The sequence below is a fragment of the Lygodium microphyllum genome, chromosome 12, assembly GCF_053477565.2.
Source record: "Lygodium microphyllum isolate KBCC chromosome 12, Lygodium_microphyllum_v1.1.10, whole genome shotgun sequence".
In the NCBI taxonomy this organism is placed as follows: Eukaryota; Viridiplantae; Streptophyta; class Polypodiopsida; order Schizaeales; family Lygodiaceae; genus Lygodium; species Lygodium microphyllum.
Genome location: NC_141146.1, coordinates 87,056,513 through 87,078,707, shown reverse-complemented (window position 1 = coordinate 87,078,707; position 22,195 = coordinate 87,056,513). Strand labels below are relative to the sequence as shown.

The window sequence follows — 22,195 nt, the reverse complement described above, 5'->3', positions numbered from 1 at the left end:
TGATCATAAACATTAGCAAAGTCCAAATCATCAACATATTGCTCTTTCATGGCATCCAACTTAGTGTGATAAACCATGCTGACAGCTGAAATTCGTGGCTTATGTGACAGTGCATCAGCCACAACATTCTTTTTACCATCAATATGTACAATCTGAAAATGAAACATAGAGAGAAAGTTTACCCATCTCATATGCTTCTTTGACAACTTTGTTTGCGTCAGAAAGTACCTCAAAGTTTAATGATCTATCTGCACTGTAAAATCAAATAATGTTTCCACATAGACATTGCATGAATTACAGCCAAGAGCTCTTTCTCATAGACCTGCAAATTCTTTTCTGCACCGTGGAGAATTCGGCTCTCATAAGCCACAACTTGGCCGGCTTGCATAAGAACAGCCCCAATGTTGTTACCACATGCATCACATTGAACTATGAATGACTTCCTTAGATCGGGCAACACAAGCACAAGATTTGAAGTCATCTTTTTCTTCAACTTTTCAAATGCTGGAATTTCTACTACTGTCCATCTAAATGGCATATCCTTCTTCTACAAGGCACGCAATGGAGATGCAATTTCAACAAACCCGCGTACATACTTCTTGTAGTAAGAACATAAACCTAAGAAGTTGTGGATCTCATGCACATTTCCTTTCAAAAAAGTGGTTCCTTTTCAAATCTTCAAGGACTCGGTGAAGTTTCCCCCTGAATAGGTTGCATCAAACTATTGAATGAAAGTCAAAGCTTTCAGCATGTCTTGCACACCACTGAAGGATTCAAACTTCACTGCTTTTTCACCCTCATCATAGTCTTTTCCTGCCCCTTTGGGTGTCAAGTTGTCATACACTAGCTGCTGCAAAAAGGGTGCATTTGCTGAATTTACATCAAAACCAACGCCAAACGGAGTATTTGTATGACCAGCATTCATTCCTTGAGCCCCATAAGCATTCGGGGATACAAATGCAGTACCAAACATGCTACTTTGTGCCCCGAGCATCAAGCCAATGCTGCCATACATAGGGCTTTGCATATTTCCAACCATACCCAAAAACATTGGGCCTTGCGCACCATGCATTGATTGCTGTATGCCATAGGGATTTGTGCCATACATTCCCGTATGCGGTCCTTGTCCAACCATTGCATGAAAAAGCGTGCTTCAACCAAAATATCCTGGCTACCCCATCATAGTATGCATGCCGCTGACTGTCCAAAATCCATTGGATTGGCACTTCCATGATGGCCTTGCATTTGCATTCCTTGCCCCATAAGTGCTAGCTATTTCATTTCATTAGCATCTTTGCGAGCTTCAAATGAAGGTTTTGGCATTCAAATGAAGCTATTTCATTCCATTGACTAGGGTGACATTGAACCTAGCATTCTCAACAAGCGGGTTACCCCAATCCTGGAGTACCACGTGGTTCAGCACACTAACTCCTGCTCCCGTATCTACAATTCCCTTTCTCGTGGTGTCTCCCAAGGCTAGGACCAATAAGACTGCATGTCTTTCGGTGCCTTCCCAAAAAGCACTGACATACAAAGACTTGGGCACCAAGTGCAGCGTCAGACTGGGTATCTGAGTTACCGTGTCATGATTGCGTAAATCAATTGCCCCTTGCTTCATTGGTCCTTTAACCCACTACTTCAGTTCTTGCCACAGCGTCAGATGCTACCTAAGTAGATCTCCTAAGCTTAGAGTCATTGGGATGGTCACTAGCGTGGTGAGGAGGTCGTTGGTGGCTGTTTGCCTCTCTTCCAATTCTATGTTTCTTGGCCAATGGCCCTGACTGGTTTGCTAGTCCGTAGTGTATAGGCTCTATTTAAGCAGCACTGCTTGTGGTACAACCACATCCTTCGACTTTGATCGTAAACTTTGGTCGTGGAGGCGAGGCTGGTGTGCTTACGCTCGAGAGATCATCGATCACATCTTCCAATATGGGCTCAGCATCCTTTAGGTGCTCCTGGTCTTCTTTTATCCACTCTCTGACCTTTTTGATGGCATCGAGTTGGTGCTTCGGGTTGGAGTACTCCCCCACCTTTGCACTTCCCTTCTCGGCCATCTTTGGAGCCAACCTCTCTGCTTCTACATCCGTCACCTTTTTTCCAGTAGGTAGTGTCATGGCACCCTCCATTTTTAGCGTGACCTTAGCGTCAGCTCTCTTTTTCCTTCGCCTACGGCTTTTTTTTTTGTCGATTGAGGCTCAATCTAAGTTATTGGTCCCTGGCAATGATATGCGGTCTGCTTTGTCTGCGTGTGGGTTATGACATGCAATGGGATCGGTGTGTCCTCTCCGTTAAATGTCTCAACTCCAAACAGCCTCAATGGTATAGATTGCTCATTTGTTGCACTAGAGGGTGGTCTTCGTCTAGGACATTTGGCAAACAAGTGAGTGATTCCACACTCTAGGCATCTAAGATCGGCCTTTTAGCCTGCTCCCGTTCGAGTTAGTGTGAGGAGATATGTCCCTAGATGTCCACAAGTCCAACACGAGATTGGTTGTTAGGTTTGCCCTCCAAAGCCTTTGTCTCTACCTCTACCCAACGCCATTACCGGTACAGGTCGGTAATCCATAAGGATTGCATTGCCCACTTCATCATACAATACATTGGGGTGCACATAAGGCTCTTCGTTGTTTGGCTTCTCCATATAATGAACTAGAGCGTCACTCAGTGGATGGGTTATGTAGGGTCCAGGTGGTCTAGGTATGCCTGTGGAGTTTATCTCCATCCTAGGAATGACTGGTTTGGCGTCATTAGGCGTCGAGAGAGCCAATGGGACTCCCCTCCTGAAAGGTTTTGTAGCATATTCGCTAGATAAGGCTGTCCGTATGGTTGTGAGTACGGGAGTCTCCTCGGTAGTCTATAGTGCATGACATCGTGACCAAACCTACCGTGGTTGGAGCCAAGCGGAGTATCGGGACCTTGGATCCTGACACTCAGCTGGTAAGTGGTTTCTGCCAGAATACATGCATTGGACGTGAGGGCGTGTTGGTCATATTATCATTTCTTGTAATTTGGCTAGCTCCGTCTTCATCTCCGCTAGCTCATGACTTGCATCTGTGCCCTTCCCTTTATCCTAAGTACTTGGCTCTCAATTATTAAGATCAAGGCCTCCCACTATCCTCAACGGGTTTGTTTTAGTCATCTAATTAGCAAAATATGCTACCAAACTATGAGGACATATAAATGCAGCTTTCTTTTATTATCACATATTACACAAGGTCCATTGCATGTAATTTAGACACGAGACATAAATAATCAAAAAGAAAAGAAGTTCCTTTTAATTAAGGTTCAATCTTTTATTATGACCCCTACAAGGATCTTGACTTCTGTGAAGGCATCTCAATCCCTTGTAAGGACTCCCAACCCCTCAAGGTTATTCTACAGCTTTACTAGCATTAAAGGTCATCTGTCCCTAATCAACAATAGTAATCACAAAGCTCAGCATCCCTACTATAAGGCATTGAGGGATTTACTGGCTCAAAGCCCCTCTAAGCTCCTCTACCTAAGGTGATGCAGCAACAATACACCCTCTGCCCTAGATACCAAGTAGTATCATTTTCAGTTTATCTCAAATAACTTTGGCATTCTCATTTGGCCTTAGGGTTAGTCTAATTGTTGATGGCTTCATTGGTCCTATAGATCCAATAAATCCTCTTATTGATTCATAAGCATCTTCTCCCTCTCTTGCAAGGGCTGAATACACTAAAATGCCTCTCTCCAACCTCTAAAGACGTTTGTCAATCTTGCATGGGCATTTTTTAGTAACCTTCCCAAATGGCTTTTCCAGCATTATCCATGACTAAATATTAATTTCCAATCTTTAAATATTGAAAATTAATATAATAATTATTTCAATGCCGTGAAAAATAATCTGACTAGCCAATAATTAAATTGGCTAAACAACTTCCATTCCGGAGCGTCTCTGCGTCATCTTTAACCATCAGATTGGTGTTAGGTACCATTAAACGTCACTTCTCTAGTGTCACCAACTTACATTTATGACCAAATGAATGACCTAGGTCAACAACTGGCACCAAATACCACCAAGTACCTATGCGATATAACTTAAATTTTGCCTTTGACATCCTGTGATTTCCTCGCGTCCCGAGCTCGTAAATTTACTCTAACTCCAATTACACCTCACATGTGTAACATTTACTTAACCATGCGGTTAAAAATTAATCCACATGTTAAGTGAGGTTTTAAAAATACATGTCCTCATGGTAGTATTATTCAATCTTCATTCCTCTATCTTCATTATCTTCGAGTTACTCTTCACATTTGAATTCTATTGTTATCGCTTTTTGTTTTGCCATATATTTATGTTTATGTTTTGTATTCAAGCATTTCTTTACACAAGTATCCCTCAATGGATGGGTGCCCATGGGACCACACCATCACTATGCACAAGCTGTAACTTTTTACTTATACGCATAGATCCGCTTTGTGAAAAAGAGAGACAATGCATATTCCCCAACATAGTTTTTCCATACGTGAATCAAACGTCAAACGCAAACGCGTATGAAAGAATGAAACGAGTATGATTCAGACCCTAGACCTGAATCATACGTGACCCTAATTTTTTAACATATTCTTAACAAAATATGAGAAAAATACACAACCAAAAGCAAAACTGAAAACTGCATAATAGAGTCACATCATATATCATGATTCATGATTCATCTGTCATCAACTAATCTACTCATCATCTTCATCATTCATTAAATTTACTCATCAACTAAGTACGTCAGGCAACAGTATTTCCAAGTAGAGAGCTGTGTTTCCCACAGTTTGTGGAGTTCCTCAGGCTGAGTTCAGTCATTTTCAATCACGATTCCTCAGGAGTGTGTGTTTCGAACTGCCTGGATCTAGGGAAAGAGTCGGCAGATAAAGGCGACCACAAACGTCAAGTCTGATATGGGGTTTTCAGACGTCTGTTTTTCAGACGTTTACAGACGTCTGAAATTCATTTCAGACGCGTCTAAAAACAACTATGTTCCCCAACATGCAACTCTCATATACATCATTCACTAGTGCTTTCACTGGAGGGAGATCTAGCACCATTTCCTTGCTTCTAAGACGAACAAGTTGGCATAATTAAGGTGACCAAACCGAGCATGCCATATGTGGCGTCATCCATAACCTTGTAATGGTCGAAACTGGTGCCAAGCACATACAATACATCTCTAAGCATAATAGTAGTCCCATTCACTAAGATACGAGGAATTTGCCAAATGCCTATTATTGTAGAGGAAGCATTATTTGCACAAACGATGGACCCCCTTTTGATCGGTTACAAAACCGAGCATGCTATAACCTAGTGCCATCCATGACCTTGCCATCCACAACTAATGGATCTTCAAATGCTCTCCTCTTATGCATGTCAAGCTAGTAGAGACCATTGCATAACATATTCGTGACCACAAGGTCTTCAACATCACTACAGCCATCCACATTGCATCTATCCATGTGAAATTTAATTGTGAATACAACACATGCAATGGCTGAAAACAAAAGCAAGTTTTTTTTCATACCAAGCACATACAATACATCTCTAAGCATGATGGTAGCCCCATTCATTGCAATAGGAGGAATTTTCCCAATGCCTTTTATTGTATAGAAAACATTATTTGACAAATGACTGACCCCCCTTTCAATACATCCTAAAGTGAGACAAACAACTAACTGAAGGAAGTGATGTGCTTAGAAACATCACTCTCAAAGCATTATATATCCTTGGCTTCCACTAGGGATAAACAATGCACATGCTGAGAAGGATCATAAGAGCATCGCACCAAAAACACATAAGATGCACGTATGCGCAAGTGGGCCATGTGTGCTACTCCATCCTTCACATTGGCTGAATTTTCAGCCATGGTCATGATTGATTGCTTCCTATTTTCACTTGCCATGCTCTTTCTACACTTCTCAATAACATTTCCAATTGTTGGGTCAATGCTCGGCTAAACACACACACATCACTCATAAGCAAAAGAAATATTTAAAAACTCACAATTTACGACTTGAATGATGATATCGAAGTTGAATGTTGAAGAGGATGTTGAGATTTTGATGCAAAGGCAGTTCCAATGTCCCCAAATATCATTGAGGATAAACACAGCACATGTTGAGAAGGATCATAAGAGCCTCACACCAAAAACACATAAGATGGACATATGCCCAAGTGGGCCATGTATACTGCTACATCCTTCACAACCACAACCTCTTTAAAGGGGTGACGATGAGCTGCCACTATCCCCTAGAGGTGGGGATCTTTGTGGTCCACAAATGAAGGGGTGGTAAAGCCCACCTACTTGCACCACTAGGTGGGGCCAAACTACACCTTCTTCATTCACGTCGAATTTTCAGACATAATCATAATCGCTTCCTCTTTTCACTTGCTATGTGCTTTTTGCACTCCTCAATAACACTTCCAATTGTTGGGTCAATGCTCGGCTACATGCACACACACACTCTACTCACAAGCAAGAGAGATTAAAAAACTCAAATTTTATGGCTCAAATGACAATATCAAAGCTAAATGTAGAAGAGGATGTTGAGAATTCGATGTAAAGTCCGTTCCATTGTCCCTAAATGTCACATAGGATAATGAATTAAGCCTCAATATCAGTGAATTTGTACGAATTTCACGAAAACCCTAGATTTCTGTGGTGAAATTTGATGAAATTGTGGCTCCAATGCAAAAACCCCCAATTTTCAATAAAGAAATTTGGAGAAATTTTGCACAAACTAAAGATCCCTAAAATTTTCGATGAAATAAAGGCCTTTTAGCAAAAAGCCCCAAATTTCTAGAAGAAATGGGGGTTAAATTTGATATCTACATTGAAACAGCTCAAATTTGTGCTTAGGAGGAAGTTGCACGCTAACAAAGCCCTCTGGTTGAGTTGACTTTGTGGAGCTGAATCGTTGCAAGCATGGCATGTGTGAGGCGGTCACTGCAAATGTGGCGAAAAAGAGTAACATGGCTATCAAGATGAAAACCACAACAAGGCAATGATTGGAACAAGTCGCAACTATTTGAACAATCTCGAAATTAGCAAACGTCATTAGTCAAACAAAGGCATGATGGCTAAAGAGGTCGTTGTGCCACACAAGTTGCCAGCGGCCATGCACAACATGCAGCATGTGCCACGCAGGTAGGCAAGCAAGACTGAACATGCCGTGCAGGCAGACAGGACAGTCCACACAAATAGGGCTGTTGCGACAAGGGTGTAGCCTTGCGAACCTAGAGCAGTAGGGGTGAGTGGAGAGAGAGAGCTGGTGACGCTTCCAATATGCTAGCAGGAGTGAACAGATAGGCTGAGTTGCACATCAGCTGCTGCTGGTTGCAGGCTGAGCTACTGCTGGTTGACGAACAACTGCTGAAACATTTTCCAGGGACACCTATTGGATAGCTAGTGGCCAAAGAGGGTCTCATACTTCCTATCTGTAGTCACACATGGGGGTCTACCATTTGGCAACTAGTTGGTTGATATGCAACGGGATGAGTCTATCAATGTTGGCCACAATAGCACCTAGAGACTCTAAAGCATTGTCTATGGTCTTGTTAGGCTGCATAGTTGGTTTGGAGAGGAGCTTGAAGGGTAGTCCATCAAGCAAAGCCCAACCTTGAGTGTTTCACATGGGTGCTTTATGCGAGTAGTCTATTAGTCAAGGACATCACCTATTCTACAAGGTAAAGATGCATCACACAATCTTCATCATCGAAGCTGGCTCAAGTGTAGTTGGGGGCCTCGAGGTATTGTCTAGCTGGCAGGTACTGGAGCACAATGTGTCATGATCTGAAGTGTAAGAGATTATTGGCAGCCTCACAATGTGGCATATCTAGAAGACCCACTGCTTATTGGTCTTCAACAGTGAGAGCCTATTGGTGTATGCGACTTTGGTGGAGCTCTCAATATCCCTCATTCACTCCCTAAGAGGTCATTGGGAGCAGCATCACGAGAACTCTCAGCATCCACGAGAGCTTTGGCAATAGTTCTTTCACACTTGGGATTGTTGTAATATGTTTCTCACCCTATAAGACAATAAACCCCCATGGTGTTACAATCCTCCATTATGGCTTATTTCGCCCATCGCCCTAGACCTCTTTGAGAGGCCTTGTATATATGTGATGTGGCTCGATTTGCATGTAGCTCCAACTAGACTATTGAGCATTTTTACTTCATTATATTTTCTTCTCATTAATATAATTAGCCACACCTGTTTCTACCAAAAAAGAGAAGAGAGGAAGACAAGAGCTTGAGAGCTTGAGATGTGAGAGACAAGTCTGAAGAGTCCTCTCTAAGAAGAGACTAGCAAGCCCTACAATTCAAACAATCAAAAATGTAGCCAACAAATGGGTAAAAAGATGCCTTTTGAAGCTCCAGCAAAATCAAATGCTCCACCCCAAAAAGTTCAAACCTTTTTGTTAGTACTAACAATATGGATCAATACGGATCATGCGGATACAACTAGACTAGATGAATAATGCAGTATGGATACATCCACAGACCAAATGCAACTGTATTGTTGAGACCGTGTACTTCTTTGATTGAAATTGAGTAATATAGTTGGCAACACTTTATATTAAGAAAAAAGAAATTTGTGGTAATCAAGCTTGCAAAAACAGAGAGCAAGTTCCTCTAAAAAACTTCAGATCATGATGTAGTCTTCTCACTTCTTCATAAGGAGATTTGGTTGAGAATTCTTTACACATTGTAAAGTAACGATTTGTGATTCTCTTACTTGATGAAAGTTTACTTTTCATAACAATATCTCGAGCAAATATTTCAGAATACAAAAATATCACACAAAGGAGTAAAAGTCAAAGTAAATATACCGACAGATTTATAACTATTTGTCTCATCAGGTAAGTGTTCAAGCTCTTCTAAGGTAAGTAGTGTGCGCTTTTTCTCAGCTTCCTTCCCTCGAATTTGCATTTGTACCTAAAATATCCAAATATGAGCAAAATTCATGTTTTCAGTAAGTTCAATGCCATGAGCAAAAAGAATATGTAAATCAGTTGTACCCAATGAAGTAGCATAAAGTTTCATTGCCAAAATACATTCCAAGTCAAATTCTACATTAATTTTAGCATTTTAGTGCCAAGTCAAAGGTGGTGCTATACGTGATTCACATGAGATGATAAACAAGTTATCACCATTGTCAACCCCATATTAAAATTAAATTTTCACATCAAAATTCTATAAACATGATCAATCCTTGAAGTAGCATGTGCACCCATGCAATAGTTGCATTGTGATAGTCTAGCTAGGTAACCTTTTGCTTTGAAGGAGGAAATCCTCCTAATTCCCAAGGGCTACAAACTCCCATGAAAAGGTACTAAAAAATATAAACAAAGCACAATATGGTGCATCTAGACTGGCCAGTCTAATGAATCGTTGCCTTGTACCACAAAATGTTTAAATATTTTGGGGCAAGAAAGTGTTAGCAATCGTGTGTCATGCACCATTATCTCCTACCTGTGAGTCTCAATGGAGTTGCACAAAGACATTAGGAGCTTTGACCTTGTTACATGTTTTGTGTTGGGGGTAAAGGTGCTTGTGCCTACACTACCTTGTATTTACTTCACGCATCATGACTGCACACCTGTAGATTGCAAGTAGCGGACACCCATCACTATCACTTTCTTCTTTATTCTTTCAGTGACTATTGAATAAGGAAAGGCCAATCACACATTGTGACTATTGGAGTTCCCACATCTTGTCTCTTTCTCTTGCTCTCTTGCTCTCTTGCTCACATCTCTCTTGCTTCCGTTTGCCCCTGCTGCCACTCGAGCTTCTCCCTTCAGCTGGTATCAAAGCCAACCATTTGAGGAGCTTCTTCAACATTAGCTTCAGCCATTGGTCACTGTTTGACCTCCTAGATACTTGACAATACATTGGGCACCCTTCTTGGAATTCTTGGTTCCCCTTGGGCACACTTTGGAGGTGTATACCTTCAGCCATTGCTGTGAATATAAAGCAGACCTGCTGTATACAGATCTGGGGCAGCATCTCTTCAGTGGTTGGGATTCCTTATTGCTCATACACTTCATGTATTGATGTTGGGATCATTGGTAGATGCTTGGGTGATATCTTGAGATGCTTTGTGGGCTGTTTTGGGATGAAATAGCTCAGATTATACAAAGATATTCACTATTGTAACAAACAAGGCAGCAAGCACTTGTCTAAGACAGTTTATGCCTACAACCATTTGATGATATACGGGTATACTATTTGGATGTCTTGATGCCTAGCATTGATGCTGTGTTTATGATGACATTTGAGCTTTGCATTTGAGCGACATTTGATGTCTTGAAACTTTGGTTACATGCTTTGGTTGCTACAGTGGCTTACACAGTTACGAGCTTGAAGAGTTCTTGTGGTTTATGCTCCCGGCTATGTACTTGATATATCTTGGATGCTCGGATGTCATTGCACTTTTTCTTGCTCAGTTGGCATTCGGCTTTGTTTCAGTGGGAGCTACTTGTCACTTGCACTTGCATTGAGCTTTGGATGTTATGCACTTGAGCTTGAAGTTCTTTCGGTGTACAGGATTTGGACCCGGTACTTATCTGTCAACATGATGTCAATGATGTATACATGAGTATTAATTATGTATTGAGCTTCGTTACTCTCTGCTCAATCCATTGAGCATTTGGCAGCTCTCTTTTGTTATCCTTGAGATCTACACGCATGACGTCTATGCCTATTGGATGTATGGTTTACTGACACATTGAGATTGTGGCAAATCTTGGTACTAGTTGTATGCCTATTCATTGCTGGTTGCTTTTACATATCCCAATTGTTCCTGGATATTTCTAGCAATGGAAGCTTGCTTTCCTTGATCAATTGCCCAAAATTGGTTCTTGCCATACTACTGCATTTATTACAGCAACGCTGTAATTACAATTTTCAGCATTCTTTATGAGAGCACATACTTGGATTTGACAATCTGTTACTTGCAATTAGTGGACAACTCTCTATTTTGATTATCCCCCTTGTTTTGCCCTTGCTTTGGCTGAGTTTTGGGCCTGTTCTGAAGTCATTTACAGCAGCATGTACTCTTGAGTTTTGCTTTGGTATCTTATCATTATGACTGGTTCTTCAAATGATAGTGCTATTTTCAATATTGAAAAGCTTGATGGCACTAATTCCACCTATTGGGAGATGCAAATATGGCACGCACTAGTTCAAAAGAAGTAGGTTCGGCCTTTGAAAACCAAGAGTGTAGCCCAAACGCATTGATCAAGATACTTGGGATGAGTTGGATGAGCTATGTAAATCCACTCTTATTTTGTCATTGTCTGAACAAGTTTATTTCAATATTGTGGCACCTAAGAATAATGCTTGACAATTATGAGAAAAGATATGCAAACTCTATGGCAAGCGAAGTCCTGCTTCACAGATGTATTGGTTGAAACATCTTATGGACCTTCACATGAAGGGAGAGACTAGTGTGTCCGCATATTTGAATATGAGTTTCATTCGATTTTCAGCCAATTGACTTCGCACGGCATTGAGTTTAAGAACAAATCTCCCTCCCTTATTCCTGCTTGCGACACTTCCTGAGTCATGGGACACTTTTCATACTGCCATGTGTGCTAATATGCCTAGATTTGAAACTCCTGTAAGATCGAAGTACAACAATGGAGCAGAAAGAAGTGAGCACGACTGATAGAGAGAGAGAGTGGTCACAGAACGACAATTTGCATAATAGAATGTCAAGTCTAAGTACAAAATACAAAGTGCAACCCTTAGACTTTAGGGTTGTGAAAGTTACTTAAAGTGTGTTCACACACAAATGTGTGTATTGTGTAGTGAGTGACCAAAATGTGTAACGTAAATACACAAATGAAAATAAAAGTGACTGGGGAAAAAGCCCCCTCTTACGAAGAGTAAAAAGTGCCCCAATGTCCTACATGCGGATCACTGACACTCTCATGTGAGCGTGGGTGTGAGTAAAACCCAATAAACCCCCCTCGAACGATAGGTGATCAGCATACAAGGGTCATCCACCAAAGGAGGATCAAATTTAAAGCATTGCGGAATGCTTCAAATTTGTCGCAAGTAAAAGCTTTGGTAAAGATGTCTGCCACATTCTTGTTGGTAGGACAATAGACAAGGCTGATATCCCTTGTATGTAGTCTCTCTCTAACAAAGTAATATTGTATCTCGATGTGTTTCGCGCGTGCATGAAACACTAGGTTCCATTCCACTATAATGGCACTCTAGTTGTCAATAAACAAATGAGTAGGCTCCGTGACAAATACATCAAGATCAGCCAACAAACATCTCGACCATACACATTCAAATGTAGTAATGAAAGTTGCCTTGTACTCAGCTTCACAAGACGATGTGGCAACAATGGATTGTTTCTTACTAAGCTAAGAAATGCAAAAAGAGCCAAGAAATAAACAATTACCACTGGTAGAGTGACGAGAATCAAAATCACCAGCCCAATCTGAATCATTGTAAGCATGTAATTGCAACATCCCCCTCTTAGCATAAAGCAATCCAAGAGTTCTAGTGCCCTGCAAATAACAAAAAATATACTTCACAGCTTGCCAATGTGACATGTGTGAGCTATGCATATATCTGCTCAAGGCTGAAACTGCAAACTATATATATGGCCTTGTGTTGCATAAATAAATGAGGCAACCAACTGCTGTCAGCCTAATCGGTTTGCACCCTCCATGGACCATGTTATGGTGACAAATTCTGATAAGCCTTACTTATGAGAAGACTGCACAAAGATAATAGTCACTCTTGGGAGAGGGCCATGTGTTGTGCTAAGAAATCATGCTTATTTTAGGCTTATTTTAGCCAAAACCCTAAAACGGGGAGCGGATCGAGAAAGTTAAGTGGGAGAGGATCTAGAACCCTAATTTTCTATAAATTGGCAGCCAGTCCTCCACTCTTTTACAATCTCGTTTTTGCAAGTTTCAGGTGTTACCAGCTTGCTGCCCACACCCCGGTCACGGAGGACATCTCAGCCCTTGCTGTCCATCACTGTTCCCTACAGTCTGGCGCCTGTTTCAAGCCCTCCACACGCTGATTGTTGTTGTTTCTGCCTGGCAACTGGCTGTTATTCATCTGCATTGCTGTCGTACAACTTGCCACGCCAGCAAACTGCTGTGTTTGCAGGCTCCAGCTGCCGCCTTGACAGTTTTCTCTCTCCTGTCTACAATCGTTTCAATCTTTCTCTCTCCTGCAGGCTGTCCTGCCTGCGTTTCCAATCTTTCTCTCTCCTGCAGGCTCCATTTTTAGTCTTTCTCTCTCCTCACTACTGTTTGCATCAGAACCAGCTTCCCACTGCTGCGTTTGCTGGTGTTCGACATCCAGAGGCTGTCTTGCTGCAATTCGGGATCCGTTCGGAGAACAACACTCTCTCCAACTCATTACCCTACCCTGATCCTAGAGATAAAGGAGTTCGAGGTCCAATATTCATTCACTGCATAGTGTGTTTGCTGCATAAGCATCGTATTATTAGTAGTCATATCATTTCATTTATTCATTATGTTCATTGTCTCTGAGTTACTCTAACCCTAACCCTAACTGTGTTCTTTTTATCAATATGTGCTTTGTTGTACGGTTTCTGTTTATGTTTCTATGTCAGGGTATTTTTCTTTACACCATGCAATCAAAGTATGATTCACTACAAAAAAAACCATACATGAAATTTGATTCATTTGCCCAGAGGAAAACACATATTACCATGTAAATAGGTGTACAAGTTAAAGAGTACCCCTAAACGCCCAAGCTAACATATAAGGCTAGACCGGTTGCTAAGGGTTTTAAACAAGAGCATGGTGCTGACATCAATGAAGTCTTCTCTCCTATAGTCAAAATGACTATCCTACAATTGGTTTTTGGCATTGGTTGCATAGTTGGATCTGGATCTTTATTAGATGGATGTGAAAAGAGCTTTTTTGCATAGGGACTTGTATGAGGATATCTGTATACAACAACCTAAGGGCTCTATGGAAAAGGGCAAGGCACACCTAGTATGCAAGTTGAGAAAGAGTCTTTATGATCTTAAGTAGACACCTAGGGAATGATACTATAAGTTCGATACTTTCATGCATTAGCAAGGATATACTCGCAGTGATATGGATCCGTGTTTATGCACGAAGAAGACTCGTGATGGTAGCCTTATTATTTATGTCGATGATATTTTGATTGCTAGGAGAGCTTGTGGTGAGATGGATGCTTTGAAAACTCAACTCAAGAAGAGCTTTGAGATGGAGGATATCAGGTAGGCCTCACATATTCTTGGTATACGTATCACGTGCAATCACTCTCACGGACTCCTTTACCTATCACAGCAAGCATACATACAGAAGATGCTTGAGCGATTTTATATGCAAGATATTAAGCCTATTGGCTATCCTTTACCTTTTCATGTGAGGGTCACTGACGCCAATTGTTCCCAGTCAAATGAGCAAAAGGCTAAGATAAACAAGATTCCTTATGCATCTGCAGTGGACAGTTTTATGTATGTAGTGATAGCCACTTGCCCTAACATAGCATTTGGAGTGGGAGTTGTGGCACGCTATATGGCTACACTTGGCTAGCAATATTGGGACGCCATGAAGGGTATCATGAGGTACCTAAAAGGCACTACAAATATGTGAATTTGCTATGGTAGCCAAGATACTACAATTGTGGGTTACACTGACTCCGACTATGCAAGAAATGCAAATAGTAGAAAGTCCACCTCTCAATATGTCTTCGCTTTTGTTGGAGGTGTTGTTTAATAGATATCCGAGGTGCAAAACTGCAAAGCCTTATTTACTATTGAAGTAGAGTGTCATGAGGACGTGTATTTTTGAAACCTCACTTAACATGTGGATTAATTTTTAATCACAAGATTAAGTAAATGTTCACATGTGAGGTGTAACTGGGTTTAGAGTAAATCTACGAGTCCGAAACCCAAGGAAATCACGGGATGTCAAAGGCAAAACTTGCTCTAAGTTATGCCGCACAGGTACTTGGTGGTATCTGGTGCCAAGTGTTGGTCTAGGTCATTCATTTGGCCATAAGTATCAATTGTTGGTGACACTAAAGAAGTAGTATTTAATGGTACCTAACAATAATTTGATGATCAAAGATAGTATAGAGACACTCGCAAATGGAAGTTGTCTAGCCAATTTAATTTCTGGCCAGTTGGATTATTTTTCAATGCACTTAAATAATTATTAGATTAATTTTTACTATTTAAAGACTGAAAATTAATATTTAACTATGGATAATGCTCGAAAAACCATTTCGGAAGGCTGCCACTTATCAAAAATGCCCATGCAAGAGTGAAAAACGTCTTTAGAGACTAGAGAGAGACATTTTAGTATATTCAGCTTGCAAACGAGAGGAAGGAGATGATGTTGGTCCGATTTGCAGCATATTGGAGGACCACCTAAGACAGTCAGGGCAAGAGAAGACCAATCAACAATAGGTGACAGCATCTATAGGCGGTTGAGACAGAGCAGCAATAGTAAATGACTGATTTCCTTCAATTCTTCGCATCTATAAGCTGTTGAGACAGGGCAACAGCAATAAATGATTGATTTTCTTCAATTCTTCGCGAAGAAAGTCTGAATTTTCTCTCTCCTCAGTATTCTCTCTCATCTCCCAGTTGTTCTATAGCCTGGCTGCAAAGATTACAGCATTGAGATCACTAGAGGCTGAGAAATTTCAGATTTCTCTAGTGTAAACCCTAATCTATAGCAAAAATTAGGGTTTAGCAACAGCGTCGAGAAGCGTGCCAAAAATTAAAAGCTCTAGGACTTGGATTCAACACAGCTTAAGTTGTTTTTTAGTCAAATTCAAGTGGAGGGACTAGCAAATCAATGAATTTGGGGCATTTTCCATCTCCATCAAAGCGGGTGAAGACCAATTGACTGGTCAAATCAAGGGGCAAATCAGATTGAAGACTTGCTAGTCATTTTGGACAGCAAGGGGAGTTGGAATACCAAAAGGGATTGGAAGAATCACATCGTACATCAACTTCTTCAATTAAGTTAAAGAAATATCAAAAGGAGTGCCAGTTTTGGGGCCAACAAGGTATCCATTGTCCAAGATTATACGCTATTTTGCATTTCTCAGTTTTGTAATAAATGTTACTACTGTAACTAAGTTGTAATCAAGGAATTACCACCCATCCACGGAAGGAAGGTTGGTTTCATAGAGTATGTTGTAGCCACTAAGGCTTGCAAGGAGATTCTATCGTTAGGCTGTCTAGTGGCAAACCTTGTCATTACTATTACTCCTACATTGCATTCAGATTCTATGAGTGCTCAATTGGCCAAGAATCCGATCTTCCTAAAGACAAAGCACATTGAGATACACTATCACTTCATCAAAAAGATGGAAGAGGATAAGTCTGTTGAGCTTGCCAAGATCTCGACTAACAACAATCTTGCAGATTTGCCCACTAAAAGTCTCTCAACGGAACATTTTGCCTTCCTTAGGAAGATGATGGACGCCTTTTAAGTGGAAGGTTGTTGGAGGTAAAGGTGACTCTGCCTACACTACCCTATATTTACTTCAGAAACCGTGACTGCACACTTGTACATTACAGGTGACATGAGCCCATCACTATCACTTTATTCTTTATTCTTTTGGTGATTATTGAATAAGGGAAGACCAGTCACACATTGTGACTATCGGAGTTCCCACATCTTATGTCTTTCTCTTGCTCTCTTGCTCCATCCTCCATAGCTCGCATCTCTCTTTCTTCTGCTTGAACTTCTTCCACTCAAGCTTCTCCCTTCATTTTGATGGAGGAGACAACTCTATTTAGAGCATGCACTTCTTTTTTAGTCAGTTTAGGTGTGTTCATGCTAGCTAAGTTATTTTCCAGCCTATGCATTTCTTTTTTAATGGTTTGGATTGAGTTCACACTAGCCAGATGGAACAATCTGCATTTTCTTTTTGCACTAGCATTTTCTGCATTATTTAATGCAGGTCGTTCAGCAATAAATGCATGGCCTGGGCAGTTTTTTCCAGATTTGGCTGCATATACAACCTACCCTCAGTTGGCTGGTCATTATCTTCTGTAGGTTTCAGCACTCTTTGGCATTCAAGGATCCTCCTCCATCTTTTGGTGCTACCTTCCATCATCAGCCTAAGCTAGTGCCCTCACTAACACCTTGGGCTGCATGCAGACTCTGATCAGTCCTCTTTGTATTCACCATTTTTTTGGAGTTCAATGGAGATTTTCCTCTTCCACTCTCTTCTTTCATTGCAGTTTTTCTCTTCCCTTCTCTCTCCATGGTCGTATTTCCTCTTCCATTGCGCACAATCACATAGTATCATCGCCAAAGTAAGGACTCAGAGGTTCTACAAAGAGAAGACCGTACTCAGCTTGCTATTTGAAGCAGATCTGTTGCAAAGAACACAAATTTTCTACCTTGTTCGGGCTGTCTACAAGATGTGCAAGGCAACTACAACTCCTTTCAAAGGGTGTAGCTGATTTTCCCTCTATTACGGCAGCCCAACATTAAAATGCAAGAATTTTTTGTCTGTTTGCAGGTCTATTTGTAGAGTTATGGAGTACCATTTTGACAAGTTTGATAACTCAGATGAGGAGATCGTTCAATCTTTCTTCAATAGGCAGTCCCATCAGTTAGACCGTTGCGAAGCTCACATTTAGAGCCTCATTCTTGCTCTGATAGATCAAGTAGATCGGAGCCCCCTTCTCCACCCCCTGCTTCTCTGCGTGTTTCTCACAAGGCTCGTACTGCATGTCCTTGCATAGCCATGATGGCACATTCTATTCAAGTGCCTGTACTTCCTTCTCTTCCCAAAGAAGATCTACTTGATGATGCAAATTACTACCTTTGGTTATACAAAGTGGAGTGTATACTTGACGACTTCAACTTATGGGACTTTGTTACTACCCCAATCCCCCCATCTAGAGGAGGATTCCTGCATTGGTTCTATGATGGACCAAGCAACCCTTTAGGATCAGCTCAATTCTAAAACGTAATCTTTCCTCTTCATGATTCTATAAGGTTCTGTCCTCGTGCATGTGTGAAAACTTCAAACCGTAGCAAAGGTGTGAACGAAGTTCTCTTCTCTCTACCATTAGAAGACCTTTGCCCACTGTCACGACAATCTCGTCAAAGGACATGGCGGTGATTCTCATTACTCGGTTGCCATCTCCCAACAAGTATGATGTCTTATACTCTAGCTTGCTTGCCTCCAGGGTTTGAGAAACTCTTCTATGGAAAGAGCTTTCTTCGCTTGTTTTGCACCATGAACAACAGCTTGACGAGACTGGTCCCAATGGATCCAACCTTACTGATGCTTTTACTACGAGTTCGGGAGGGAGTAACAAGAAGGACAAGAAAGCTAAGAACAAGAAGAAAAAACAAGTTAAAAATTCGGAGTCTTCCTCGGGCTCTAACATAGATTCAAAGAAGCCTCAATGCCCACACTGTGGAAAGTGTACTCATCTCGAGGAGAAGTGTTGGAAGAAATACCCTTAACCTACGTTTGAGAGCAATGGATGGAGCTAAAACATCTAAGCCCTCCTCCACTTCCTCACTAGCTGTTATAAATGAGTCTATGTTCCTTCAAATCTATGGGATGGAGGAGCCTTCTTCATCAACTTCTATAGTGAGGCCTTGGGTTATTGATAGCGGTGCTTCTAGTCAGATGACTCCTCAAGGAGATTTAAGGGAGGATCTTTATCCATCAAAGGGTATAGTCATTCTTGGTGACATTTTTTTGTGCCTACTCGTGGTGTTGGCACTTTGCCACTATTACATGATTGTCCATCAAGCTTTGTTTTGCAAGTCCTACATGTTTTGAACTTGATCTTTCCACTCCTCTCAATTTAGGGCCTTACTAGACTTAGTACTCGAGTTGCCTTCACCAACCAAGTCATCTTAATAGAGGATTCTTTTTCGAGAGCCATTTTAGCAACCAATTGGCAAGAGAGGGGGCTATGCAAGCTCCATCCCCCTTTCATATACACGGTCCTCCAAGGCAATCTTCCCTAGCCGCACCCATTTCCATTGTGCACCATCCTTTCCATAGGTTCCATCCCACTCCCCACCATCCTTTCCACAAGTTCCATCCCATCCCCCACCATCTCCTCTAATGGTTCTCTCGTACCTCCCATCCCTTTTAGAGGGGGATGATATTGATGATGCACCTATGGATTCCCTTGCACCTTATGTTTCAAAGGGAAATTTCCAAAATCGTGAAGAGCTTCTTCATTGACAGACCTTATCAACATTGGCACTTAGCACTTGTTCTGCCACCCTTGGATCCATTTCATCTTCTTTGGCCTTCAACCACATCCAAGATCTGAGGGGTGTTAGAAATCATGTGTCATGCACAATCATCTCCTATCTATGAGCCTCAATTTGAATCAAACGGGAGAATGACCTAGGCCAACAACTCGTACCAGATACCACCAAGTACCTATACCACATGTTAAGTGAAGTTTCAAAAATACATATCCTCATGACACCGATAGTGCTTGAGCAAGATGCACATCATAAGGAGAGAAATTCTAGCAGAGCCAATGCACAAAGTTGTGCCTTTGCAACATCATCTTCAAGTAAAGAACAAGAGAAGAAAAAGATAGAGAAGAAGAAGAAATCTAAGCAAGCGGAATCATCTTCAAACTCTAATACAAATTCAAAGGGGAAGTGCAAAGGATATCCCAAGTGCCTTCACTGTGGGAAGACCTCACATCCAAAGCGACACTGTTGAAAGAAGTATCTTGACCTTCATCTGAAAGCAAAAGGAGGAGCTATATTGAAACTCCCCTATACCTCTATTTTTCAATCTATACCAAGTATTACTCATGAATCAATGTTGCTTCACATCCATGAGATGAAGCCTTCTTCCATTGTCTCGTCTTCAAAGAGGCCTTGGCTCATCAACAACAATACATCAAGTCATCATGCGACTCCTCAAGGAGAATGGCTTGAGAATCTCTGTTCGTCTTTGAGTATAGTTACTAGAGGTGACATTTCATCAGTACCTATTTGTGGTGTTGAAACCTTGCCTTTGTTGCTTGATTGTCTATCAAGTCTATTTCGAAAGTCCTATATGTTCCACACTTAGGCTTCCATCTCCTCTCAATTAATGGCATTACAAGAGTCAGTCCTCAAGTTATCTTCATTGAGCAATCCATCTTCATTGAGGATTCTTCTTCATGAGCCATTCTTGACATAGGTGGATACAAGAGGGGACTATACAAGCTCCATTTCCCTTCCATCGTGAAGGGCTCTCCGAAGCAAATTTCCATTACCACACTTGTACCCAATTGTGCATCACCCATCCCATAGGGTTTATCCCATTCCCCCATCATCTCCTCTTATGGTTTCCTTGTACCCACATCCCTTCCAAAGGGGAAAAATATCAATGATGCAGCTATGGATTCCTTGGCCCTTTGTGTTTCAAAGAGGAATCCCCAAGACCATGAGATTCTTTAGGGATTACAATCTATAGTAAACCTTTTTTTCATGTGGCCTCCTCTTTCATTTGTGATCCAACCACCATCCCCTCTTACTTGCACATCTTTTACATGGCCCTTGATCCCTATTATTTTTCTTTGAGAGGTTACAATGCCTTTGATAGCTCCTTGCTATTGTTTCTCAATTGGGTTAGAGGCATGGCCTACCCATTCTGAAGTCCCAACTAGAGTTTTCTAGAGTGATCCATTCAAGGTTTCTCCACTTCCATTGGACTATGGTGGTCTCCTATTGAAGCAAGCTTTCATTTGGAAAGGGGGCACTCGTCCTTGGTTGGTATTCTTCATCAACATACTTCATCAACAGTGACACTCCACCTGCCACCCTCAAATCTATTCCATTGTGCTTTGGTCTTCTACCACATCCAATATCTAAAAGGGGGTGTTAAGCAGACATGTGTCATGTACAATCATCTCCTATCTATAAGCCTCAATTTGAGTTAGACGAGTCAAATGTTCTTTATGATGAATCTAAAACTGCATCAAAAGCAACATGCTTTTGAAAGAACGACCTTAGTAACAACCACAAGAAATAGGACAACGGTGCTATGTTGTCTTTATCTGGGTTGGCTTGTGCTCAAGCCTCTAAGGGATTCAACCATCCATTATGTGAGTTAGCGTATGCCCAATTCTATCTCGAAATTGAAATTTCTGAAGCATATTCTGACAGTTACTCTCGATTTAACACATAAAGTGCATCTATGTGACCTAAATGAGTGACCTTCAAGGGTAATACATAAGGTGCATCTATGTTACCCAAATGAGTGACCGCGAGCATATCCACTAGCCTTCATACATGTTCGTAAGAAACCAAACGGGCATGACCTGTGTATCCCTACAATCTATTAGACCGTTTTCCGCAGCATTCAGGTTGGAAAATAGATTTTCTGGCTTCTGCCAAGACACTGTACCTGATGGAAAATGCTGGTGCGATCCGTGATCGAGAGAATAAACAACATGTTAGGCAGATTAAGCAAAACGAGAAATGATTGCTACACGCACCTGCTTAAGCTTGCTGCTCGTTTCGACCAGCCTTGATTGAAGCTCCATGAAAGCCTGTGCACCGAAAGAAAATCACACGCAAGCTCAAAGGAAACTCCTAGAAGCGTGCAGAAGAGAACGGACGTCGCATGGCATACCTCCTTGTTGATCTCTGAAGTTCCCGCCATGGATGAGTCTTGGCAAGGTTGGCGATCAGGACACCTTAATAGGATGTCTTACTATTGTGCCATGACACTTCAAATGCGAATACCGACGGTAGGTGTTCGCATGATTGTTTTTGAAGGGGGGTTTCGAAGGTGTTTTTTGAAAATACCAGAAACCGCTCCAGGTCACATGGACCGGTTTCCGGTTATTCCAAAACACCTTGTTCGTTGCAAGAACCCACAAGCCTGAGTTTCCCAATGAAAACCCTTTGTTTAATATAGCACATCAGTAAAGTACTGGTTATTCTTACCCAAATTTGGGGAAGAAGGAATGTTGTGAGATCTGCACTCTCAAGATATTGTCGCCACATTCTATGCTCCTCTGCCACGGGCGTGCTTGCATGCAAGCCTAAAAAGATGGTGCAATCTCCATTTCTAACCGTAGAGGACATCAAAAGGGCTACATGTGATTTCCTAGACTTTCATGCTCTCTCTCTCTCTCTCTCTCTCTCTCTCTCTCTCTCTCTCTCTCTCTCTCTCTCTCTCTCTCTCTC

At 41.4% G+C, this 22,195-nt stretch overlaps 1 protein-coding gene across 1 annotated transcript in view; it reads right to left on the bottom strand.

Moving 5' to 3' along the window:
* PFD1 (PREFOLDIN 1) overlaps positions 1-21,790 on the bottom strand; it is a 47,351-nt gene extending 25,561 nt beyond the window's left edge. Inside the window, exons 1-3 of the mRNA XM_087688982.1 lie at positions 21,636-21,790; positions 21,499-21,552; positions 8,840-8,945 (exon numbers count right to left, since the gene is read on the bottom strand). Coding sequence (XP_087545108.1) covers positions 8,840-8,945; positions 21,499-21,552; positions 21,636-21,665 — 190 coding nt within the window. The 5' untranslated portion in view covers positions 21,666-21,790. The remainder of the gene's footprint in view (positions 1-8,839; positions 8,946-21,498; positions 21,553-21,635) is intronic.
* Positions 21,791-22,195: the final 405 nt, after the last annotated feature.